We start from the raw sequence: 27,580 nt of genomic DNA on the forward strand, positions 1-27,580 counted from the left end.
TGCGGCGTGACCATCCCCCCTGGGGGGTGATTTCTCACTTTCTGTCTCTATGTCTCTCTCTGTCTGTGTGGCAAGCGCACGTGCACTATAGCGAAAACCTCTCAAAACAAAAACAAAAACGAAAACAAAAAAACAAATAATCCTTGGCTGGTTATTTCACAGGAAAAAAAAAATCAAAGCAAAACAAATTGAAAATTCCCAAGAGAGGCTAATTGGCTTGTTCTCAAGAACACGGAGAGAAAATAGAAGAGAAGACAAGACAGCTGCTGCCTAACTCCAAATAAATTAGTGCTAAGTCAGCTATAATAAAATATTAACACACTAAGGTTTTTTATAGATTCCTTATTATTTTCCCACATTGAATTCACCTAAAGTATTACCAAAATCTTAAAGCATGCTCAAATATTTAGTCTATTCATTGCAAATGATTACATATCCAGAATAGACCCTGAAGAAGATACTAAAGTGAGGTATATATTTAGATTTAAAAGAACTAGGATACCTAAGGAAAAAATGGAGTTTTCATCAGTGTGTTGAGACAAATCAAAGGGACAGAATTATATTACTGTTTTATTGTTGTAAAGATTAAGTTAGAAAAATGTAACAAATAATCCTGGGAACCAGCAGTTAGCATGATGGCTATGTCGCTGGACTCCCACATAGTCGACCGCGGTTCACATCCTGGACCCGGTGACTTAAAACTCACGCCGGGTGCATGTGCGTGCGTGCCCAAGATCCCGAGAGGAGAATGGAGGAGAAAGGATTGCGGCGTGACCATCCCCCCTGGGGGGTGATTTCTCACTTTCTGTCTCTATGTCTCTCTCTGTCTGTGTGGCAAGCGCACGTGCACTATAGCGAAAACCTCTCAAAACAAAAACAAAAACGAAAACAAAAAAACAAATAATCCTTGGCTGGTTATTTCACAGGAAAAAAAAAATCAAAGCAAAACAAATTGAAAATTCCCAAGAGAGGCTAATTGGCTTGTTCTCAAGAACACGGAGAGAAAATAGAAGAGAAGACAAGACAGCTGCTGCCTAACTCCAAATAAATTAGTGCTAAGTCAGCTATAATAAAATATTAACACACTAAGGTTTTTTATAGATTCCTTATTATTTTCCCACATTGAATTCACCTAAAGTATTACCAAAATCTTAAAGCATGCTCAAATATTTAGTCTATTCATTGCAAATGATTACATATCCAGAATAGACCCTGAAGAAGATACTAAAGTGAGGTATATATTTAGATTTAAAAGAACTAGGATACCTAAGGAAAAAATGGAGTTTTCATCAGTGTGTTGAGACAAATCAAAGGGACAGAATTATATTACTGTTTTATTGTTGTAAAGATTAAGTTAGAAAAATGTATGGAAAGTCTTTAGCATAGAACATAGTACAGAAAACCACTCTACAAATCATTGTTTCATTCATTAATACTATATTTTCAAAAATATACAGATACTGTGTATTAACAAAAATGCCATACACTTGAAAATTAAAAGAATATATAGTATCGTATCTCTTCAGAAGGGTCTAGAGAAAGGATACTATAAAGAGAAAACCTTAGTGACTAGATATTGCCTCAGCTGTAACACACTACACTCACACAGCAATGTCCCAGGTTCTCTTGCCCAGATCTGTGTGTAAATCCTGGTATGCACACATGCCCATTATTTAGGCTGCCTGAGGCTAGATCAAATCACCCCTCAGGCAGGTGGCCTTGCTATAATCCCTTCTCCTCCATCCCCCTCCTGGGATTTTGGGCACACATACATATCCCCAGCATGATTTTCAAGCTGCCAGGTCTGGGGCTCAAACTGCAATCAGTCATGTGGGTGTTCAGTGCCTTAACCACCACGCCATCTACAAGCATCAATATGTACCCTTTCAAGACTGGCTTCTTTCATTTAGTAACATGAGTTTAAGATTCTTCCATGTCTTTTCATGACTTCATAAATCATTTCATTTTAGGACTGAATAATATTTCTTTGACTGTGCCACAGTTTATTCACCCATTTACCTACTGAAGGGCATCTTGGTTGCTTCCACATTTTGACAATTGTGAATTTAACAAGTTTGTATATCTGTATGCACAGTTTTGTGTGGACATAAGTTTCTAACTTTTGTGAGAAAATACCAAGGAGCACAATTGCTGGAATGTATGGTAATAGTATTTTTAGTTGTAAAGACTCTCTCAAACTGTCTTCTAACATGGCTGAACCATTTTGCATTTCTACCAGTGATGAACAGTTCCTGTTCACCTACACCCTCACCAGCATTTGGTGCAGTGAGTGTTCTGGATATTGGCCTCTATTCTAATAGATGTTTACTGATACTCCATTGTTGTCTTCATTTTCATTTCCCTGACATTTGTGAGATATCTTTTCATGTGTTTGTTTACCATCTGCATGTCTCAACAATTTTTTATTGCTTAGTTTTGAGAGGTTTTTTTTTGAGCATATGTATATTTTGGATAATAGTCTTTTATTAGATGTGACTCTTGCAAATACTTTCTCTCCCAGTCTCATTTTGACCTAGTCTTTTGTGGGAGAAAATTATTAATCTTAATAAAGTTTAATGATGATTTCTTTGACGAATCATGTCTTTGTTGTTGTACCTAAAAAGTCATTGCCATGCCCAAGGTCATTTAGGTTTTCTCCTGCATAATTGTTTTTAATAAAAAGAAGACTTTTGAAAAACAAGTAAAATTATATTGTATAATTTACCATTTACCATTTTCTATTGATGTTTTTAATTCTTCCAAACTATTATGAAGTGGTCATATTTTTACTGTGTCATAAAATTAAATGATGATTTATCTTTTCAAATGGCAAGGCTAAAATTTCAGGCAAGGACGTAGCATAACCTTTTGTATCTTATTTAATAGTTCAAGAGCTCTATGCTTCAAAATCAAGCATTAAAATTTTGAAACCGTTAACTGTCTGCAGAATTTTCTAATTATCCTTAAAAAAGATTTTTATAATTCAACTATAAATATATTTCTAGAGGCAGCAATAAGGAAATCAAAATGAGTCAAGGTGCACAAGTAATCTTATTAGGATGTTAAGAAGAAAGCAGCAAAAGATGAAAAAGTTATAGAATTCTATCACAGAAGGCTTTCCTGTCGTGCTATTTTCTTCAACAGGAAGAGAAGCTTTCATCTTGTAAGACTTCCAGTATCTGCAGAAAGTGCTTTGAGTGATTTTATGTTGTAAAAGTTATCTCTGTTATATACACTTATCTGATCACATAAGTGCACTTATAAGAAATAGGGCCTGTACCCACTTAGAAAGCTAAATTACGTTTAATATGGAGATACTAATTTTGTACACTTTGGTTCATAAGATATAGTGTTACATTTAAAAATATATTTTCAAAACTTAGCTCCTTTTCTTTTTTTCTTCTGTCACTCACTTGACTTCAGTCTTTTTTTTTTTTTTTTGCTGAAATTTGAGTACTAAGTATTTTCCCACTTTAGTCTGGCTTTTGAATTTTCCTGTACCCAAAATGCTCTTCTCCCAGGTGCCTACACGGCTTAAGGCCTCATTTAGTTCCTGTCTCTATTCATGCATAACTTTCTCCAGGAAGCCCACTTTGCCACTCTGTCTAAAACAGTCCACCAACATTCTTTCAGGTCTTCCCACTCATCTTTTGAATAATACATACCATAACCCGGCATATTACATATTCGCTAGTTGAGTCAAACTATGGGTTTTGTGGACCTAAATTAAACAAGCAGTGAAACAGTTTTCAACCAGGACTATGTTTTGTTTATCACTTTAATGGGATAATTTATATACAGTGAATTGCATTGATCTTAAGTATTGCAGTTCAACTGCTTTGACAAATTGAATACATTAGTGGAACTCACTCTACTGGGAAGATATAGAGTATATCCATCATCCAGAAGGTTCTCCCCCTCCTCCCCAGTCAATATCTGCCCCACCCCCACCAAACCTACAAAGGCATGCCATGAGCTTGATTGATTGCACTGGTATTTTTGTCTGTGGTAGAACTTCATATAAATGAAATGATACACTATGTTCAGTGTATCATGGTTATGTTACAGCTATATTCTAGATTGGCATTATTTTCTATTTTAATGAAAGAGATTTTGAAAGTAAACATGAAAACAATTTAAAATTTCTCATTATTATACTATATTATAAACTCAATCACTGACAAAAATTAAGATCTTTGTAAACATCACAAATCATACCTCAAAAAGTTCTCTGTTGTAACGTGACAGTCTATAATGTACTACTTATTTTTCTTCATATGGAACTCAGATTTTAAAATATGTATTTAAAAATAATCTGTAAAATAGATTGCTCTAATCATGGCTATATGCACGCATGCCCATTTTCTAGATGGCTGAGACTTGGTTGGGGTGGGGTGGGTCATGGTAATGAAGACCATGTTGGGGGTTCTTAACTCTCTGCCTCTCATTCTCTGTCCCTCTCTGTCATAGAAGAAATAAAAAAAAAATTAAAAAGGTGCTCTAATGTAGTTTTAAATTGCTTTTTATGCTTAATAATAAGTTATACAGAAAGCATGAATTTTGGCACCATATTTTAAAATTTTAAAAACATATGTATATACGTGTGTGTATTTATATACATACAGATATGTATGCTGAGATAGAGTCAACATATAGTCTGATAATTTTGGTATAAGTGCCACAATTTTCCTAAAATTAGAAAAAAAATATATGAACACCAGAAAATATACTAAAAATTATATTGTGAAAAATATGTATGTTAGGCTATTCTGTCATCTGTGGGTTTAAATCTAAATATATTTACTTAGTCTTGCTCAATAATCATAGGAGTTGTGACTGAAAAATTCTGAGTCACAAAAATTCCCCTAGAGAGGTGAGCAGATGGTATAGTGGTCACATCATTGGACTCCCACGTGGGCAAATATGGTTCTAATCCTGTACACAATGGCTTGAAAATCATGCTGTCTCTCCAAAAAAAAAAAAAGAAAATCATGCTGAGTGCATGTGCATATGTACTCAAAGTCCCAGGAGAATGGAGGGGAAGGGATTGTGGCATGACCATCCTCCTGGGGGTGATTTCTAACTTTCCATCTCACTGTTTCTGTCTGTCTCTTTCTCTCTGTCTCTCTCTGGCAAGAGTACATGCCCTATGGCAAAAAAACCTTTAAGAAAATAAAATAAAATTCCCTTAGAATTAACATTTTGCCTATTTGTGAAAGAACATACTTATTTTTCCAAGGTATTGTACAAGAATGTAGTGCATAATAGTACACAAGAATGATTGCTACTTTAATAATTAAAGTATTACTTTTTAGTAAGTAGATGTTGAGTAAGTTGAAATTGGGTTAAGATAATTCTGCCAAAACAAACACTTACGGCATTTACTTATACAAAAGGAAGTAGAATATGTGTTTCATCCCAGAGTTGGCTTTTGGACATTTTTAGACCAAGTTAGAAATCAAATACTTAGAATATAGGTCTCACTATAATCAACAACATGCTTGCACCAAAACTTAGAAAAGTATCGGAGAAAATTTTGCTAGAAATAATGTCATAGTCATCACGATTCTTCGAGTTTCCTGGCCAAGATTTTAAAATGCACAAAATTTTTGCTATCATACTTCTTATAGTTAGTAATCTCAATATATACTAGGAGTCAGAGATAATGTTGGGCTCTAACAACTCAGGATTTTTAGACAAAATCTAGAGAAAGCAGTAACTAACCAGTAAACACAGTAACTAGTTTTTATAATAGGACCCAGACAAACTGATTTTTCATAAACAAAGGAATTTCTTTGCCAATCCAACTAGAGTTTGTTGTGTTTATGTGTTTACTCCTGTTCCAGGAGTGGTTAACTGTGTGATAGTGGGAATCTATAGACAGAATGGTGCAGTTGCAAGTAATGATTCATAGTGTTACAGGATTTGCAGGTTCCCAAGTTCATGTCCTACGATCATGAAGAATTAGAAGCACAGACAACAGGAGAGTATAACAAAGCAGAGTCTATTGAAAGAGAAGAAAATTCTCAAAGCAGGGAGGGGTCCCAAATGGGTTGCCAAATAGGAGCTAAGGTGAAAAAGTTTTTTGGGGGGAGAGGTTTTTGCTATAGGGCACGTGCGCTTGCCAGAAAGAGAAAGACAGAGAGATAGAAAGCAATAAATCACACCCCCCCCCCGGGGGAATAGCCATGCCACAATCCCTTCTCTTCCATTCTCCTCTCAGGATCTTGGGCATGTATGCACATGCATCCGGCGTGAGTTTAAGCCACTGGGTCCGGGACTCAAACCATGCTCAACTATGGGGGAGGCCAACAACATAGCCATTATGCTAACTGCTGGTCCCAGTGAGGATATTTTATCTATCAATCTGAACAAGGGACTGGCTCTCTGAAAAGGAACTGAGCTGCAGAAAATAGTTACATAATAGATAGATCCTGCTCTTTGTGGGGCAGCAGACTGTATCTGGTCCTTTATTAAAACTAAGTTACTTTGACTCCATCTTAGCTATAGCATACTGTGTGTCTTAGGCCTTTACCCTGTCTGTAAATTAATATTCTTATCTCCTGCCTTAATAGTACAATGTGGAATCATAATGAAGACTAAGGCAAAAGGGAAAATGCCACTTTTTCCATGTTTTCCAATAGTTATTTCTTCCAGAAGATTAAAGTTGTTGAAAAAATATTAAAAAAACTGAAAAGTAGGGTGTTAAAACGTGCAGCATTATTTTTAGGTTTAAATATTTTACTTACACCAAAGCCAAGTTATAATTTTACTTTACTGGCTTTCATGAAAACAAATTAATATAATATTTAATAATATTTTTAAATCTACATTTCTGCCTTCATTTTTTAAATAATTACTAACTTTGATAAATTCTCTTGACCAATATCTTAAATAACTTTTATTTAACTCTAACTTACTGATCCTGTTTCAATTATTTCAATGAACTTTCTAATGGAATTTTTTGCCTCACTCTTTTTTTATTTTTAATATTGTTTTGAAATTTCACCTCTCTTGATTTTTATTGGAATTTCCTAACTTTTGCACTCTAATGAAATGCCTCACTTGCATCATTCTAATTCCAACACTAATCAGGAGTTCTAAGGTTTGACCTTACAGTGTGTATATCCAAGGTTGAGTAAAGGTTATCAGCAATGAGATCAAAGAACTAACAGCCCATTGTTGAACAGATTATCCATATACATGATAATACCATGAGGATTATGGGAAAAGTTGATGTATTAAAGAAAGTCTTTGAGCTGGACATTGAATGAGGAACTACTGAGAAGTTGGTAGATGCAAATAACAAAGTGTGGGACAACATTGAGGTCAAAATAGCAGAAATTCAAGGCCAGCAGGTGGCATGGTGATTACCGTGTTGGACTCCTACATGGCAGACCACAGTTTGAGTCATAGTTCCGGCAGTTTGAAAATCAAGCAAGGCACATGTGTGTGCATGTCCAAAATCCCAAGAGGAGAATGGATTGTGGCATGGCCATCACCCTGGGGGGTGATTTCTCATTTTCTCTCTCCAGGAGCACATACACTCTCCGGTCAAAAAAAAAAAAAAAAAAAAAAAAAGCCAACAAACCTGGGACTCTAGCAAGTAGATAGAGGAGGGTATACCAGTTCCATCTCCTAGCTCTAAGGTACAGAAAGTATAAGAGAAGAGCTATAATTTAAAAGACATGCAATGAAATGATCTTCTGGGGGAAATCTTGACTGTAATAAATACAATGAGATTTTTGTTAAATATTTTGATGTCTTATAAATCTCATCATTAGAGGCAATACAGAGGATTAATATATTTCCTTCACAATACTCTCATTAAAATGCAATTATAACACCTGGAAAGTTAACATACTAACCCATTAGGATTCTCTTAACTCATCAGTATGGTTTTGTGAGCTACGTTGAGCTTAAAAAAATGCTGAACGGGGAAATAGTAGAAGCTCTGAAAAATAGAGTAGTCAGAACTTGAGAAATAAAATGATATTCACCAAGAGCCAGGTGCAAGGAGATGGGGGTAAGCTTAGTGCCAAATGACAAGGTATAGTATTACTAAATGTATAATTAAACTTTTTCACATTTCTCTAGCTTGGTCTCAGAAGGAGGTCTTGTATTAACCCAGAAAAAATGTTTTAGACTCTAAACTATGTCCGAGTCTAAGAATCCAAAGCTCGGAAAATTTTCCTGAGTGAAAGGTCGCAGGATTTCTCAGTGGGTAGAAAAACAAGGCAAAAGTTGAGGAACCGTGGTTGAGAACAAAGGCTTTGGAATAGGGCATATCTGGCGTCAAAAAGTTCCCCAAACTTATTATCTTGGGGATTTGAATAAGTTACTTCACTCCCAAAACCACTTGTTCATCAATAATCAATTATTCATCGATGATATAAGGGGACTCAGGCTTATTAATAGAATTAAATAACAAAAAACTGCCTGTCATAATATAAGAAAGTACGATAAAACTGTTCATTGATTGACAACTATTCGTTGAATACTCTCTGGGTGTTTAAATAAGGCAGTTCAAAAGCCAGACCAAAACGTGCTCCTTTTGGCTCTTACATTCTAGCAGGTGTTAGCTATGATTAATAATACTAGTCATTACAGGAAGCACTAGGAGAATCACAGAGGGCTGAGTCTACCTCAGATTCCCCATCTAGAAAGAGGAGAGCAGCATTAATCCTAATTTTTCTAAAATAGATGGATTTCAATTTGCTACTTGTAAATTTCCAAGTGAAATAACAGGAAAGGGAAGCAAAATGAGGTAATATAGAAAGGCGGTCATCCCTGGGGGGTGATTTCTTGCTTTCTGTCTCTCTGTCTTTCTGGAGAGCACACATGCCCTATAGCAAAAAAAACACCTCTCCAAAATAAAGAAAAGAAAAAAAAAAAAAAGGTCATCCCTGTGCAAATACGTAATCTTGTCAAATCTGCTTTAGATTTAGATTAGGCTGACTCTTGAATTTCTTTTTTTTTCTTGGAGAGGTTTTTGCTATAGGGCATGTGCGCTCACCAGAAAGACAGAGACAGAAATCGAAAAATCACTCCCCTGCCTCCGGGGGTGATGGCCATGTCACAATCCCTTCTGCTCAATTCTCCTCTCTGGATCTTGGGCATGACTGCGCACAAGCACCTGGCATGAGTTTAAGCCACTGGGTCTGGCACTCAAAACGTGTTCGACTACATGGGAGTCCAGTGACATAGCCATTACACCAACTGCTGGTCCTATTACTTGAATTTCAAGCACTCTGCCTATAATACAGACATTTATCGATGTGTTTTGATAATAACAATGATCATAGCAGGCACTTCACCAAATTCTGTCTACTATGCAGCTGATTCAAGTACTATTACAATGAGCTCTACCTCCTTTGCTGTTTAGTAAATTAATAAGTTTTATCCTCGGGCCTGTAGAAAACATTTTGAAAATTGACAATGAAGAAAAGATAAATTCAAGCAGTTAACCAGAGAAGTAAAAGAAGAAAACGAACCATTCACTTCTCTATTGTAATTCCTGTGCTTCCTGTATGTGGGAGTGGTCTCAGCAAAATTAGAAGTGGCAAGTAAAAGCTCAGCCTGATATCAATTTTGAGTTCTTAAAGGAAAACACATAACTTATTCAGGCTTCTTCTTTTTTTTTTTTTTTTCCAGAAGAATTAGAGGTTGGCAGGGGGGGAGGGAGAGAGACCAAGACCTTTGACAAGATCTGAAACACGTAAACTTGAAGACTGACATTCAGCCAAGATTACAACACACACAGGCATATCTATAGTGTTCAGGCTGACCTGGAATATGAACCTGGTCTTCCTACGTGGCTCCATCATCACACAAGGGTGCCCCACGGCCTGTGCCACCATGACTGGAACCCTTATCAAATTCTAATTCACCTGTAAATATTATAATATGACCTCACATTCCAGTTGACCTTATTTATATATTGTCGGGTGTGGAAATGCTCTCATAGCCATTGCTAATGAAGCTCATGGAAGACCATTTCTGCATGTGTCTAAAGGTCACACCATATTTTCTCAGACTGGCCTCTCTCCACAATATATTGATGTTTTATTTCTCTATTTTTCTTTCAAATATGCCATGCTTTATTCTTTTTAAATTACATATACATTTTACTCTCTCACATATGCATATATACTTATATAATATATATATGTATATGTATATATATATGTACATATATATTTCCTATCAATTTTAGGAGTGAACAAATGAGGACCCTATTCCACAGTTTAGAAAAATTGCCCCTCATTAATACCTCATATACTCTAAACAGAGAAAATGTTAACACTGGCTTATTAAAAAGATTACACCATCTTTCTTTACTTTTCTTGAAATTTTTAGTGACTTCTAGCAAAATTATGAGTGCCAAGATTGAGTTTACAATCATCTATTTTTCTATCATCTATTCTCTGTTATTGCAAACACATAAATTAAGAAGGAAAAAAATATGAGGAAGTAACACCAATCTGGGGTTCAGAAAGATTCAATATTTAGTGTTAATATTTTCCAGATCTCAAAAAGCATGTGTTTTGAACAATTTTCTCTGTATCATTTTTCCTAAAGGTAAATTATGATTTTGGGGTCATTTGGCCAAGAACAGTTTCTCTCTTTACCTTGCAGTGATTTCCTCCTAGCAAAAAGACTTACAAAGCATACCGTAACCAATTATGCAGCCTTCATTAATATGTAGGGCAATGTCTAGGTCAGAGATGACTGGCCTTCTCTTTACAGCCGTTCTCTTTATAGCCTTCTCTAGCTCTGGGCTCTGGTTACAATGTTGCTCCCTGCACTGTGTTTCCATATCCAGTATCACAGAATGCAAACAGTGTCCTGAGAACACCAGGAACACCTGCCTTTGTACTGTCAGCAGCACCCTATACATGGTCCCTGAGCCCTACCTTTACCTGTTAATAATCCTTTTATTAAAGCAAGCTAAATAGGCCTATCTTATTATTCCATCTCTTTCTTCTCAGATCTTTATCTGATATCATATCCTAGATCTAACTTTATTAGAACTAATTTCTAAATATTTGCCAAGCCATTTTATTAAAAATAAATATTCTAACCAAAAATGTGTGGTTTCAATATTTGGCCATCATTTTATAATACAAGATTATAATGAAGTTCTATAGCACTCATGGTTTTTTTGGTAATAGGATATTAACACTTTTATTTCAGAGAAGGAAACCTTTTCCATCTACATCTGAGTGCTCTCTAGGTGCTTGTCTCTCTTTGTCTCTTAAAAATCCCCCTTACTTGCCTTGCTACATTGCACTCACTCTCCAGAATCTTTAGGTCTACTCGCAATGTTTAAATGCAAAAAAAGAAAAAAGAAAAAAGAAAGGAAAAAAGGAAGAAAGATAAAGAAAAGAAAATCTGAAGAAAAGATATTGCATGTAGCAAGAAATATGACAACTGTTTTCTTTCATTAGAGTTCTAGAATAGTACTGACACTCCCTGGGTGCACACGAGACTTGCCAGTTGTAACAGACAGCCAGCCCTGAAGCACTGACACATGTTTTTGTGCCACATTTACTTCTATAGAACATTGATTTTAATGGGACTTGCTAGGGAGTAACTATTCAACTTTGCCCATGGTCATCAAAGTCACTGCAGCATTTCTTTAGAATCCAGAGTCAATTCATTGTCCTGGCCAATGGCCAAACTGCAAGTTAGATAAATATCTTTTAGCTTCCTGTTTCCAAAACAAACAAAGCTAGCACCAAGGCCTAGTAGTTAAGGGAGCCTGATCCTATAGGCTGCCTGCATGGCTGAGTCCCACACTGGCAGCTTGAAAACCACACATGGCACATGGGTATGCATACCAAAAATCCCTACAGGGTAGAGAAACAGAGCAGAAAGGGTGACAGTGTGATCGTATTCCCTTGGAAGGTTACTCTCGCTCTTCCTCTCTGTCCCTCTGGCAAGTACATGTTCTCGTTAGCAATTAAAAAAAAAAAAATTAAAAACAAATCCTGCTATTCTGAGTTGGTTACATTTAATTAAACATATCAGTCTATCCATCTTTCCATCATCCATTTACTTATTAAATTATTAAAATTATTGTCTTTTGCTGATGTAGAACTGCTTTTTCATTTGTACTCAAGGAACATTTTTTGTCAATAGACTTTTGAGTTGTTATTTGGCACAAGAATTGCTATAAAAATAGAACGGGAGATTTAAACTACTGTTTAATTAGCAATTAGATTTAAGACCAGGACTTGGAGAAATAGAGTTAGGATGAACATCATTAAGCAGGTGACACCCTTCTCCAGGTGACATCCTCTTCCAAAAGTGAGATGTATTTTACAGAATAATTGATTATTGGGAACCAGCAGTTAGCGTAATGGCTATGTCGCTGGACTCCCACGTAGTCGACCGCGGTTCGCGTCCCGGACCCGGTGGCTTGAAACTCACGCCGGGCGAGTGTGCGTGCATGCCCAAGATCCCGAGAGGAGAATGGAGGAGAGGGGATTGCGGTGTGACCATCCCCCCTGGGGGGTGATTTCTCGCTTTCTGTCTCTATGTCTCTCTCTGTCTGTCTGGCGAGCGCACGCACCCTACAGTGAAAATCTCTCAAAAAAAAAAAGAATAATTGATTATTTAAAGATAAGATTTCGGAAATGGAAAAGAAAGACGAATAAAACCACATATTGCCATGCTTCAGTGTAAGATCTTCTTCAGCTATAATCAATTGGTGTTAGTTGAGGACATTCTCTTTATTAATGTCATGAAGTTATCGAAGGAAAAAAAGCAATAAATTGATCTCTGGGACATAATACTGCTTTCCCTGAGATTTACTCTCTCTCTCTCTCTTTTTTTTTTTTTTTTTTTGTTAATTTGCTATAGGTCATGTGTGGTTGCTGGGGGGAGGGGAAGGAGGGGGCAGAGTAAGCATCCCCTGGAGTCATGGCCATGCTGCGATCTCTTTTCCTCCATTCTCCTCTCAAGATTTTGGGCACACCAGCGCACGTGCATGGAGTGTTTCTGAAGTCACAGGGTCGGACACTTGAATTACACAGTTGCCCATATGGGATCTAGATGCCTGAACCACCATGTCACTTGCTGGCCCTGTTCCTGTGGCTGGTCTTTATCTCACTTTTTTTCTTTTATTTGGAGAGATGTTTTCCTACATGATACATGTGCTCACCAGAGAGACAGGGAGAAACAGTGAAAGAAAAGTGAGAAATCATCCCCAACTCCAGTGGGATGGCCATGCCTCAATGCCTTCTCCTCCATTTTACTTGTGGGATTTTGGGCATGCACACACATGTGCCCAGTGTGAGTTTCAAGCCTTCAGGTCCAGGTCTTGAACTGCAGTCAGCCATGTAGGAGTTCAGCCCATAAGCACTACGCCACCCGCTGGTCCTCTTACCTCATTTTTAATCCTATTTAAGCCTGCTCTTCTTTTCCACCACATTAAAATAGCATAAATGATTTACAAACGCTTAAATGAGAACTTGTATTGACATCAGACTTTGAATGATGATAATAAATCAATTTATGTTATAAATTCCATTCCTATTTTAGGAAATATTGATTTACCTTCTGTTGGCCAAAGATCCTAATTATAGAAGACATAAGAATTGATAATAATTTGCAATTTTGACTATTTTTGATTCTTCTTTAAAACAGTATAAGCTTACATATGTAAACTTCTCAAATTAGTCAACAAACTCAACCACAAGAACAAAGTAAATCTATATAAAGTCACTTTTTTAAAGGGCTACATGTTATAGTTCATACAATATGTTCCACACTAATTGTAGAAATCTTTGTCATTTAATTCTGAGACTAGACAAGACATGGCTCAGAATTGGCTCCTACATTGTCAATAGTCAGAAAGGCCTTCTCCTGAACCTCTGTGTCACAAAAATCCTTCCACGTAATAGATGTGCTTATGCCACCTCTCTCTATTTGAAAACAGTACCTTTAAAGCAGATGCCCTGTCGCTCATCTATTAATCATTAATTCACTTATTTGGTCAATCAACAAACATTTACCAATACGAAGTGCCAGGCACTGCACTGGTTGGACAGCAGATGGCTTGATGGGCAGGCAAGCAGCCTGGCTGGCTATCTATTTATTTATTTACTTATGAAAGAGAGAGAGTGAATGTGCATGCATGAAGGAGAGAGAGGAGAGAGAAAAGCATCCACTTGTTAGGCCATGATTCCCTTTCCTCAACCCTCCATCTTCTCAGAGTCTTCAGTACCCAAGCAGGCCTGGCACATTTTCAGGCCAACTTGGAAATCTGAGTCACCTAAAATTAACCATACTTTGCAGCCCAGTGTTCTGTGGACTGCACCCCCTAGGATGAGCCAGATGGGCTTATTTAAACCCTAGTATGTTCTTTAAAGGGTTCAGATTCTATTGAAGGAGAAAGACAAGTCACTAAATAAATAAAATTCAGTATGAATGATAGGAAAACTTCAATACAAACTCAATTCATTATGAAAACTACAGGCTTTTTCTAATCCACAGTGCAGTAACTATGTAATGCAGAGGAAGCCCGAGGAAGCCAGATCCTACATGGCCAATGGAGGATAGGGGTTAGAGTTCTGGCTCCCATGGCTTCATATGGGACATGTGTGTGCATGCCCAGAGTTCTGGTGGGATAAAGAATTGGAGAAAAAAGGATTGTGGGACTAAGCCCCATAAGAAGCAGGCAGAATCAATAGGGTATGTTGTGGGAGCACATGATTCTCTCTCTCTCTCTCTCTCTCTCTCTCACTCTCACTCTCACTCTCAAGCATGCATAACCTCTAGCATTAAAAAGAAACTATGAATAAGTAAGTACAGGGAGTGACTGATTATTTTCAGGGAATTAAGATAGGAACATGGTGACCATGGAAGGCATCATAACAGATAACGCACCTGAGCCCTGATTTAGTAAACAAATTCCTGCATGCGCCACCCAATCAGCACCTCTCAAATAAAGATGGATGGATGAATGAATGACAAAGCAACCTCAATGAAAAAATTCAGTCATAAGATTTAGAAAAATTTGCATTTTATCAGGTAACCCAGAGGAAAAAAACGGCCCTCAAGAAATGAAATGCGAATGTTGAACAAGGCCAACAGGTGGAATGTTGCACAAGGCCAAAGAGAGAAATCTCAGAAGCCAGAGGCTCCACATGCACTCCCACAACTCGTCCCATCGCCTCTGCCTGCTCCTGAGGCTGTTCCTGCTGCTGATACGCTGGGTTTTACAAAGTAGGCTGCTGTTTTGCAGTTTTAAAAAATGCTCACTGTTCTTATAGTCTACTCATGAAAAAGAGAACTATAAGATCGCTGATCTACTTGAAAAATACAGGGCCCAAACAAAAAAGTCCCTAAACACCTACACTAAGTCTTTCAGCACAAGTACCTGGGGACTTGTGGCCTGTTTAACAGCCACACTTTTCTCATCTTGTTTTGGTAATATATAACTACTAAGCAATAGTTACGGGGTAAAATGAACTTAGAACTTAATTAGTTGCTGTGCACATCTTGTTTTTTAATAATGCCAAAATGCAGTCACCCAAAAACTCACATGTGTATGATATACAGATGTTTTGTACTATTCTTCCTCTAGGTGAAGCATAAAGAACTAAAATAGGAAGGAATAGGGGAAAGTGGCATTTATAGAACATTAATCATAAAACAGAAAACAACATATTTGAAAAACAGATGTATGACTCTTTGATCTTATTTTTAGCTACTCCTCTTTCACAAAAATGTTGTCAAGGAGTAATTTTTGAACTATGTATCAGAAACTGATTAGTTGTTTCCTATTTTTATTTGTGTCTCAGAAGACAGAGGAAGAAGTGCAGGAGGAGGGATTTGGTTGACTACTTTCCAAAAGGGCGTGCTTTCTCACTTTGCCTCCCTCTTTTTCTTTCTCTCTCCCCTGTGAGTGTATGTGCCATTGAGCAAATTTAAAAAGGACGAGGAGGAGGAATATATGTATTTTTTCTATCAGGTTGGTGCAAAAGCCGTTGTAGTTTTGGACCCTGAATTTTAAATCATCATAAGTAAATTCAAACATATCACATTATTAGTCAAAATAGGAACCATTAAAATCAACACACTTTTGCCAATGAGAAATAAGTTTGCTTATTCCTGTAGCTTAAAAATCTATGCTTTGAGGAACCAGCAGTTAGTGTAATGGCTATGTTGCCGGACTCCCATGTAATTGACCGCAGCTCACGTCCCAGACCCAGTGGCTTAAAACTCACGTGGGGAGCGTGTGCGTGCATGCCCAAGATCCTGAGGGGAGAATGGAGGAGAAGGGATTGCAGCGTGGCCATCCCCCCGGGGGGTGATTTTTCTCTCGCTTTCTGTCTCTCTGTCTTTGTCTGTCTGGCGAGTGCACATGCCCTACAGCAAAACCTCTCCGAAAAAAAACCAAAAACCTATGCTTTGGGAGTCAATGAACTCTTGGAGGTCATTTTTTGCATCCTGCTGGCTGTGGAAGCATTTTTCTGCAAAAAGTTGTTGAGGTGCTTGAAGAAGTGGTATGGTAAGAAGTCAGGTGAATATGATAGACAAGACAAAATCTCATAGCCCAATTCATTCAACTTTTGAAGCTTTGGTTTTGAGACGTGTGGTCAGGCATTGTCATGGAGAAAAACTGTGCCCTTTCTGTTTGACCAAAGCCAGCTATAGGCTTTGCAGTTTTTTTTTTTTTTTTGGAGAGATTTTCACTGTAGGGCGCGTGTGCTCGCTAGACAGACAGAGAGAGACATAGAGACAGAAAGCAAGAAATCACCCCCCAGGGGGGATGGTCACGCCACAATCTCTTCTCCTCCATTCTCCTCTCGGGATCTTGGGCACGCACGCACACGCGCCCGGCGTGAGTTTTAAGCCACCGGGTCCAGGACACGAACCGCAGTCGACTACGTGGGAGTCCAGCAACATAGCCATTACACTAACTGCTGGTTCCCTAGGCTTTGCAGTTTTTGACATATCCTATGGATTTGCTGAATATACTTCTCAGACGTAATAGTTTCACAAGGATTCAGAAAATAGTGGGTCAGACCCCACCAAACAGTGACCATGACCTCTCTGTGGTGTCAGTTTGACTCTCGAGGTTCTTAGTCCAACCACTGAGTTGGTCTTCTCCAGCTGTATACAGTCTACTTCGCACATATCACAATCCAATTGAAAAATGGTTTGCTGTTAGTAAATAGAATAAGGGAAGATGACACTTCAAAACAATGACTTTTTACATTTTTGGTCAGTTCACGAGGCACATACTTATCAAGCTTTTTGACTTTTCCAATTTACTTCAAATGCCGAATGACCACAGAATGGCTGATATTCAGTTCTTCGGCAACTTCTTGTATAAGAAGGTCAGCTTTGATAACTGCTCTCAATTGGTCGTTGTCTACTTTGGTGCCTGGCTACTTCATTCCTCATCTTCAAGGCTCTTGTGTCCTTTGTAAAACTTCTCGAACTATTGTACGTTCGTGAGCAATTTCTGGGCCAATGCGTTGTTAATGTGAGTTGTCTCCACTTCTTTAGGACTTATTTTAAACTCAAATAAGAGAATTGCTCAATTTTTATTTTTTAGTCTAACATAGACTAAACTACATATAAACAGCATGCAATAAGTCATAGAAAAAAATAGCAAGAAATGTGTATTAAAATGATATCTAACATAACCACATTTATTTAAAAATGCATCCAGTTTTAAATAGCAAATTTCAATAACACAAAATAACAATTACTGAGACCAGCAGGCAGTGGTTAAGGTGCTGGACTCCCATGTGGCCAACCGTGGTTTGAGTCCCAGAACTAGTGGCTTGAAATTCATGCTGGGCATGTGTACATGTATGCCAAAAATCTCAGGAGGAGGAGGAAGGAGAAGGGATTGAGGTATGGCCATTCCCCTTTGAGGTTGATTTCTCCCATTCCCTCTCACTTTGTCTCTGTCTCTCTGTCTCTCTCTCTCTGGCAAGTGCACATGCTCTATAGAAAAAAAACCTTAAAACAAACCAAAAAATAAAAAAAAATTACAGAACTACTTTTGTACTAACCTAATATTTAGCCCAGAGAGATACATAAAATTTAAAAAATTTTTCAAATAAGTTTCCAAATAGAAAAAAATCAATAAACACATTATTACACAATAGGTTTATTTTTTCTTTTTTTTTTGGAGAGGTTTTATCTTATTGGGCGCTTGCACTCGCCAGAAAGACAGAGAGAGACAGAGAGATAGAAAGCAAGAAATCACCCCACAGAGGGGATGGCCATGCCACAATCCCTTCTCCTCCATTCTCGTCTCGGGATCTCAGACACGCACGCACATGTGCCCAGTGTGAGTTTAAGCCACCAGGTCCAGGACTTGAACCACAGTCAACTACATGGGAGTCCAGCGAAATAGCCATTACACTAACTGCTGGTCCCACAATAGGTTATTTTTTAAATAGAATTTTTTTTTCAGGTAAAAATAAAGCTAAGCCTGGCCCCATTACATAGTGACTAAGTGCTGTGAGCATGGAGCTGGACATGATTCAAAGCAGTTGGACTCTTGGCCTGGAGACTTGAAAAACGTGTTCAAAGGGTGTGTGTGTCTATCCCCAAAATCATGATGGGAGAGAGAAATAGAAGAGGACTGCAGCATGACCACACTCTACTGAGGGTACTTTTCCTCTCTCTTTCTCTCTCTCTCTCTTTCTCCAGTGAATGAACATGCCCTCTGTAAGTTAAAATATAAAAAGAAGAAACAAATATAAATAAATAATAATGACTAAATAAAATCCCAGCAGTAAAGTGAAAAAGAGAAAAGGTTGCAAACACTCTCAGTAATATCTTCTCAGATTTCAGACACAACACTTTTACAATATTGGGCCAGCAGAAGGCATAGTGGTTATGTCAGTAGACTCCCACACGGCCTACTGTGGTTTGGTTAGTACTAGACCTGGTGGCTTGAAAATCAAGCCCAGTGTGTACTTGTGTGCCTAAGATCTCAACGGGAGAATAAAGAAGTGATTGCAGCATGTCCGTGTACCCTGGGAGCTGATTTCTCACTTTTCCTCTCACTCTGTCTCTCTCCAGCATCCTATGATGAGAACCTCTAAAAAAGGAAAAAACAAAACAAAACAAGCAAACAAACAAAAAAAGCTGCTACTATATTGATAAAAATATCCCCTAAATCTGTCAGGATGAGTAAATATATTGTCCACAATAAGATAGTTCGTAACTTTTTTCTTTTAAACCCTTAACTGTTTTCTTCTGTATCAGCAATTGTAGCTTTTCTATTATTTAATTCACGTCAAGTTGTCTTTTGCTCTGATATTCCCCTTGCATTTTTTTCTCTCTTCCTTTTATTCTGACTATCCCTCTCATCTTCCATGCACTATTTCCCCGCTTCTGTAGAAAGCATAGCTCTACTCTATAACCTTGAGTCAAATAGCTAGAATCAAGTAAGGAGTGAAGATACATTAGACTTAAGGCTGTATAAAAATAATTTGGCCAAGCTCCTGTGTCTGGTGTGCTATCAACGGCATCGCATGGACTGTGTCTGTCCGTGAGTGGGAAGCAGAGTACAGGATCTATTGTCTGGGTTTGACTCCATAGTTTGGTGCAAAGCCTTCTGGAGCTTCCCCAGGGCAGTCAGCAGAAGCCACAGCAGCCACCCCCACCCCTCTCCTCTGCCCCCTGGTCCTGGAGGGACTGAACCCGCATCACGTCCCTCAGTGCTGGATGTTCCCTTCTCAATTGTTCCGTCCGCATGGCGTCCCCGGAATCGGAAGGTGCCCCATAGATTGCCAGCTTTCTCCTGAGGGTCAACGAGAAAGAGATTGTGAGATCACGTACTATAGGTGAACTTCTAGCTCCAGCAGCTCCTTTTGACAAGAAATGTGGTCGTGAAAATTGGACTGTTGCTTCTGCTCCAGATGGTTCACACTTTGCATGGTCACAAGGACATCGTACAGAAAAGCTTGTTCCATGGTCCCAGTGCCTTAAAAACTTTCTTTTGCATGGCACCAAGAATGATACCAATTCAAGCAGTTTAAGACAAAATAGTTACAGTGGACAGAAAAGTAATCCTCGTGAACATATTATAGACTGTGGTGATATAGTCTGGAGTCTTGCTTTCGGGTGTTTGGTTACAGTAAAACAGAGTCTTTGTGTAAATATAGAATGGCATCCATTCAGATTTGGACAAAATCAGCTGCACCTTGCCACAGGTCTAAACGATGGACGTATCAAAATATGGGATGTATATACAGGGAAACTCCTCCTTAACTTGCTAGATCATACTGAAGTGGTCAGAGATTTAACTTTAGCTCCAGATGGTAGCTTGATACTAGTGTCAGCTTCAACAGACAAAACTCTCAGAGTATGGGACCTGAAAGATGATGGAAACATTATGAAGTGTTGAGAGGGCATCAGAAATGGCTGTACAGTTGTGCATTCTCTCCCGACTCTTCTATGCTATGTTCAGTTGGAGCCAGTAAAGCAGTTTTCCTTTGGAATATGGATAAACATACCATGATACGCAAACTAGAAGGATATCACAATGATGTTGTAGCTTGTGACTTTTCTCCTGTTGGAGCATTACTGGCCATAGCATCTTACGATACTCGAGTATATGCCTGGGATCCACATAATGGAGAAATTCTGATGGAATGTGGGCACCTGTTTCCCCCACCTATTCCAAATTTTGCTGGAGGAGCAGATGACCAATGGGTACAATCCGTATCTTTTAGTCATGATGGACTGCATGTTGCAAGCATTGCTGATGATAAAATAGTGAGGTTCTGGAGAATTGATGAGGAATATCCAGTCCAAGTCGCACCTTTGAGCAATGGTTTTTGCTGTACCATTTCTACTGATGGCAGTGCTTTAGCTGCTGGAACACATGATGGAAGTGTGTAGTTTTGGGCCACTCCAAGGCAAGTGCCTAGCCTTCAACGTTTATGTCGCATGTCAATTCAAAGAGTGATGCCCACTCAAGAAGTCCAAGAGCTGCCGGTTCCTTCCAAAGTTTTTAGAGGAATTTGCCTTTCCTGGTTACAGTAGGAAATGACAAATAAACCTTACATAATCCTTAAGTTACAGTAGGAAGTGACAAAATACACCTTACATAAATCTTAAGCTTTACTGTCTTCAAGTATCTGTTTTCAAAGGTTTAGAAGACTTATTTAATTTGATACTTTTTTTTTTTTTTTTGGAGAGGTTTTTGCTATAGGGCACGTGCGCTCGCCAGACAGAGAGAGACAGAGAAATAGAAAGCAAGAAATCACTCCCCCAGGGGGGATGGCCACGCCACGATCCCTTCTCCTCCATTCTCCTCTCGGGATCTTGGGCACGCACGCACACACGCCCGGCGTAAGTTTAAGCCACCAGGTCTGGGACGCGAACCATGGTTGACTACATGGGAGTCCAGCGACATAGCCATTACACTAACTGCTGGTCCCTAATTTGATACATTCTTGTATTGTATTTTGATCAGTTGAGCTTTTAAATATTATTTATAGACTATATGAGAAATATTGCTGAACATATCAAATGTAATTTTTTTTAAAGATCAAACTGAAAACATACATATATACACATGTATATATTTAGATACTAGCTGTTATATGTTGAATGGACCCTTTTGCTTTTCTGATTTTTAATTTTGGTCTGTATATATTGCTTTAGTAGAGCCACATTATGTGTCTTTGCTGTAAAGTGTAAGGAATTTTAAAATTCTGGGACACTGAGTTTGATGGTAATTATTGACTTGGGAAAGCTGAATTGCCTCATCAAAATGTATTTGGTTGGGGGACTGGGGTGTTGAACTGACATGCCAGTGACATACAGTTTGTATGGGGATTTTGTTTTGCTTAGGGATCTTATCTTAGAGGTAGAGTTTAAATATGACATTTTAAAAAACAAAACAACACAAACAGAGTCAGAATATAACTAGAAAAACTGTGTCATGGTTTCCACCCACCATGTGTGCCCCTCCAACTGAAGTGTTGTGGTGGGCCTTAATTTTTTTTGTTGTTTGTGTTTTTTTGGGTTTTTGAGAGGTGTTCGCATAGGGCGCGTGGGCTCGCCAGACAGACAGAGAGAGACATAGAGACAGAAAGCGAGAAATGGTCACGCCACAATCCCTTCTCCTCCATTCTCCTCTCGGGATCTTGGGCACACACGCACATGCACCAGGTGTGAGTTCTAAGCCACTGGGTCTGGGACGCAAACTGTGGTCAACTACGTGGGAGTCCAGCAACATAGCCATTACGCTAACTGCTGGTTCCCAATCACAGGACTAATTTTGACAGAGAAGCCTTAATTTTGGAAAGCACCTGGGCACTTCACCCCTCTGGAATAAAGTATTTGATATTTTAGTCATTTTGAGAAATCCAACTACTAATACTTTGTTTGTACAAGGGACAATTCTTTCAAGACCATGGATTGAAAAAACTTACTGTATGTTTCTGCAGGGGATGATGTTGGTGACTTGCCAAAGAGAAGCAATACAGTATATCTGCTTTTCCCTTCTGTTATTTATCTTACCTGCAGATATTAAGAATGTATGCATTATGTGAAATGTTTGATTATATATTTTTGTTGACTTTTTAATTTTTTAAAAAAATTTTGGCCAAATGCCCATTAAGAATGATAATCAAGCCATATGAAGTGGAAAATATATGACTGTTTATAAACTATAAATTAAAACAGAAAAGAAAGAAAAGGAAAATGTCAGGAGTTACAAATATAAGAATATACTGAAAAAGGGTAGTTTTATTTCCATTATGTGAAAATCAGAGAAGCAAATATCCTTTACCTAGCATCAAAATATATGAAATTGTATACTTTAAAATATTCCAAGAACAATATGCAAATGCACTTTGATATAAGATCTGGTTCAAAGTAACCACTTTACAGGGACTCTAGAAGTAGAGATCTAAGTTTCTTAAAAACTGTAAATGACCCAAAGAAGTTGGTTGCCCTCAAGGTTTAGTTTAAATAAGCCATCCAGAGAACATTCCAACTTCAAGGTGAACTACTTTAATTGGGACATTTATCCTGTGAAGTTTTCCAGTTATTGCTTCTGGTACTCCGTGAATAGCAATGTCTTATGAATTACCATTTCCCAACTAAGAGACGCAGAAATTCCCAGTTTCTTTAAAGAACACAATATTTCAAAACTTGGTCTCTATGAAAGCGTGGAACAGAAGTTCTAATCAATCTGAATTTTATTAAATGGTTTACCCTCTATATGTTAGGACAAGAATAGTTTTTATGCTGTGATTAAAGCTAACACTCAGAGCAGGTGATAATAAATGCTAGACAAAGAAAATAAGTTTTTTTTTTGGAAAGTATTTTTTGGCTATAGGGCACGTGTGCTCACCAGGAAGACAGAGATAGACAGACAGAAAGCAAGAAATCACCCCCCAGGGCTGATGGCCATGCCACAATCCCTTCTCCTCTATTCTCTCGGGGTCTTGGGCATGCACACATAGGCGCCTGGAGTGAGTTTAAGCCACCAGGTCTGGGACTCAAACCACGATTGACTACATGGGAGCACAGTGACATAGCCATTACGCCAACTGCTAGTCCCAGAAAATAACTTTTTAATTTACCTTTTTACTTTCCTTATTTTATAGCAATGGGATAGTTGTCAGTCAATAGTTTCATTCCCTTTTTATTGGCATCTTTGGTTCTCCTAGCAATATGTATTCTCGTATTTATTTGTTTGCTATAGGGTACATATGCTTGCTGTAGAGACAAAGAAAGACAGAGAAAGAAAGCAAGAAATCACCCCCTGGGGGGATGGCCACACTATATACCTTTCCTCTCCATTCTCTTTTCAGGATTTTGGCCATGCACACACATATGTCCTGTGTTGAGATTAAGTTGCTGGGTCTGGAACTCGAACTGTGGTTGACCAGGTGAGAGTCCAGTGACATAACCATCGTACCATCTGCTGGCATCCCCACAGTATGTATTTTAGAAAAGAAATTTCGAAACATGGAGTTTCAAGGCTGTGCCATTACAAGTCAGGACTTTCCCACTCACTGGTACTGTTAACAGATAACACCACAGATAAGAGCTCCAATCAACTTCGGTACGTACCCAGAGGCAAGCTCTTGCTTCTTGCTGATTAGCTTCATTCAATTATGCCTCTTAATTGTTCATGTGCTAAAGCTCATTAAATGAAAAATAATATTGCTTTCCTGCGGGTAGGGCACTTGAGATTTGAAAAATAGCCACTTCATCTCTACCTCAAAGGCACAAGTGAGTTAATCTGATGGTATCTGGAAAAGCTCAATAGATTTGTGCAGATAGTTCTGTCCCAGGAAGGGAAAATAGGATTAATAAAATTGCTAAATCAAGTCAGAAATAAAATTACTCCCAGTTTTTTCTTTAAGGCTAATTTTCAGGAAAATTAAACCCAGTTTTGTACTATTTGATTAGGCTCACACATGTCATATAATTTTCTTTTCTTTTTTGTTTTTTTTTGTTGTTGAGGTTTTTGCTATAGGGCACGTGTGCTCGCCAGAAAGAGAGAGACAGAGACAGAAAGCGAGAAATCACGCACCCCCACGGGGGAGGGCCACGCCCCAATCTCTTCTCCTCCATTCTCCTCTCAGGATCTTGGGCATGCACATGCACGCACCCGGCTTGAGTTTAAGCCACCGGGTCCGGGACTCGAACCACTGTTGCCTACTTGGGAGTCTAGCGGCATAGTCACTATGCCATCTGCTGGTCCCATAATTTTCATTTTTAAAAAAGCAGTCATTGTTATTCCAATGAAGATTGGATTACATGATGGGTAATAAATATTTATATTTTCCTGGAAATAAATTTTAGCTAAGAAAAAAATGTATATCAGAATTTCTAATTACTTTTGAATTATTCTAAGGATGGAGAAAGTTAGGCTTATTTCAGTGAAATAGCTTGAGTGCCTACTTTGTTCCAGTCCTAGTGCTAGGTAATGTGAATACAGTAGTACTAACTAAGTTTTGGGAAAGGTTTACAGTCTGGTAGAGTAGAAATAATAACACTATAGTCAAAAGCTAACATACATTGGCTCTTTATTATGCATTTATCAAGTGCTTGATCTAAACACATCGCCTTACTGACTCTTTGGAACAATCTTATAGACCATATTGTACCCTATGTTTTAGGTGTGGAAACTAAGGTTTAGAAAGATTAAGTCAGGGCCACCTGCTGGCTAAATTGGTGAAGGTGGCTGGATCCCTCATAGTCAATCATATGGTCTGAGTTCTGGAACCAGGGACTTGAAAAACATGTTGGGCACATATGAATGCATTGCCCCTTTGGACAGCATTTTCTCCCTCTCCCTACCTCTCTGTGCATGTGTATTCTCTGAAGAGCCCACATACCCTCTGGCAAATAATAAGAAAGAAAAAAAAAAAGAAGAAGAAGAAGGATAGAAGGAGCGAGTGGAGGGTGGGAAGGAAGGAAGGCAGATAAAGTCACTTCCTGATGTCACATAACTAAGGTGGTTAAAGTTTCGGTTTGAACAGGACCTGTCTCTACAGCATGAGCTCCTAACTACTGGTGGTCTTTACTTTGTCCAGCTCCCATATGCACAAATTTCAGTTACCATGGTTTGGTTGAACTACACTAATTAGCCAACAACGTGGTTTGTATTTCAGTTTCCATAGTTCAAACTTTGCTCCTTGCTCTTTGGTCCAAAATCATTATGCAAATAACAGGTATGCTTCCTGATGGGTGATCAGGATAGAAGGAGCGAGTGGAGGGTGGGAAGGAAGGAAGGCAGATAAAGTCACTTCCTGATGTCACATAACTAAGGTGGTTAAAGTTTCGGTTTGAACAGGACCTGTCTCTACAGCATGAGCTCCTAACTACTGGTGGTCTTTACTTTGTCCAGCTCCCATATGCACAAATTTCAGTTACCATGGTTTGGTTGAACTACACTAATTAGCCAACAACGTGGTTTGTATTTCAGTTTCCATAGTTCAAACTTTGCTCCTTGCTCTTTGGTCCAAAATCATTATGCAAATAACAGGTATGCTTCCTGATGGGTGATCAGTCACATCTCTTACAGTCTGTCAGTGACTGATCACCGTACATCTATTATTCAATTCATGCAAACAGAAAAGTGTTCGGTTATGTTGTCTCCTTCCTGTTCAGTGGTAAAATCAAGTGACATTTCTAAAAAAATGGATAGTTGAGAGAATTAAAAAGATAAACTAGTTATGATGAGAAGGCTAAAGATGTACCAGGCTTCAGGGCTGGCAGGTCGTGTGGTGGTTAAGAGTCTGGACTACCGCATGGCCAGTCATGATTTAAGTCTCGGACCTGGAGAATCACTTTCTTTTTCTCCCTCTCCCTGGTGAGTGCATGTGCCCTATTGCAAATTAAAGATAATAATAAATAAAATTAAAAAAAAATAATTCCTTAAAAAAAATAGATGTACCAGGCTAAGTGGCGCCAGCCAAAAAACAAAACAAAACAAACAAACAAACAAACAAAAAAACCCTTATATTAAAGGAACTCATCAAGCTATTTCACAACATTGAAAGCTTTAAATAATAAAGTGCTTGAAGCTGGTTAAAAATTAAGATTGTGGGAACCAGCACTTAGCATAATGGCTATGTCGCTGGACTCCCACGTAGTCGACTGTGGTTCGTGTCCCGGACCCGGTGGCTTAAAACTCACGCTGGGTGCGTGTGCGTGTGTGCCCAAGATCCCGAGAGGAGAATGGAGGAGAAGGGATTGCGGCGTGACCATCCCCCCTGGGGGGTGATTTCTCGCTTTCTGTCTCTATGTCTCTCTGTCTGTCTGGCAAGCGCACGCGCCCTACAGCAAAAACCTCTCAAAAAAAAAAAATTAAGATTGTGACCATTTGTTGTGACAGAGAAGGTTGCTCTTTTAATATCCTAAGCTGTAAGGCAAGAGCCAACACTATTCAAACTATTCTTGAGACACTTTGAAGAAATGAACTTTCAGTCTAATTTCCGCCTACTTTAAAGAAAGAATTGACAAGCAAACATGAAAGTGCAGAAATTAAATGAAAAATAATAATTCTAATAATATCACTGGAAGTAAAATGTCAATTGACTATAAACACGTTTATAGAAAAAAAGAACAGATGCCTGTAACTATTTGATTCTTAATGTATATTAGATTGTGCCAAATAAACATTAGTGCTATTTTTTTTCTAAATTATGACTGATCGTAAAAGAGCTTTTTATGTTTTACTGAAATGTTAAAGGTCACCAAAGAATCATAATTTTTCAAATTTATTATTGAGATCACCTTGCCCGATTTTGGCTTTCATTATCATTTTATGATCCCAACTTATCATGCAAAGCGAAGACTGCCACTATTAATTTATTATCTGTTTGTTCACAGTGAAAGAAACCTAGCCCAGTATCAGCTAGAAAATATTTAAGAGGGAACAATACTAAATCAATTTTAGGATAAGTTTTTTATTATATTTGTTTCTCTAATATCATACTAAAAATAATCATGGAAAAGCATCCCAACCTGTGATAAAAACCATTGTCAAAAAATTAATGACAATGTATTTACGGTCAATTTAAAAACTACTGCATTGTGTTTGATGGGGCTACAGTGT

The 27,580-nt window shown here is 38.2% G+C and overlaps 2 protein-coding genes across 12 annotated transcripts in view; one reads left to right on the forward strand and one right to left on the reverse strand.

Moving 5' to 3' along the window:
- The window catches only part of PCDH15 (protocadherin related 15), a 781,066-nt gene that overhangs the window by 692,076 nt on the left and 61,410 nt on the right, over nt 1–27,580 (reverse strand). The gene's annotated exons all lie outside the window — the stretch shown is intronic.
- Nucleotides 15,083–27,580, forward strand: part of LOC102468393 (WD repeat and SOCS box-containing protein 1-like) — a 49,179-nt gene continuing 36,681 nt past the window's right edge. Inside the window, 4 exon segments of the mRNA XM_014586227.1 lie at nt 15,083–15,234; nt 17,244–17,463; nt 19,772–20,384; nt 20,387–21,029. Of these exon segments, the coding sequence (XP_014441713.1) occupies nt 15,083–15,234; nt 17,244–17,463; nt 19,772–20,384; nt 20,387–21,029 (1,628 nt within the window).

Source organism: Tupaia chinensis, unplaced genomic scaffold, assembly GCF_000334495.1.
Source record: "Tupaia chinensis unplaced genomic scaffold, TupChi_1.0 Scaffold000118_1, whole genome shotgun sequence".
In the NCBI taxonomy this organism is placed as follows: domain Eukaryota; kingdom Metazoa; phylum Chordata; class Mammalia; order Scandentia; family Tupaiidae; genus Tupaia; species Tupaia belangeri.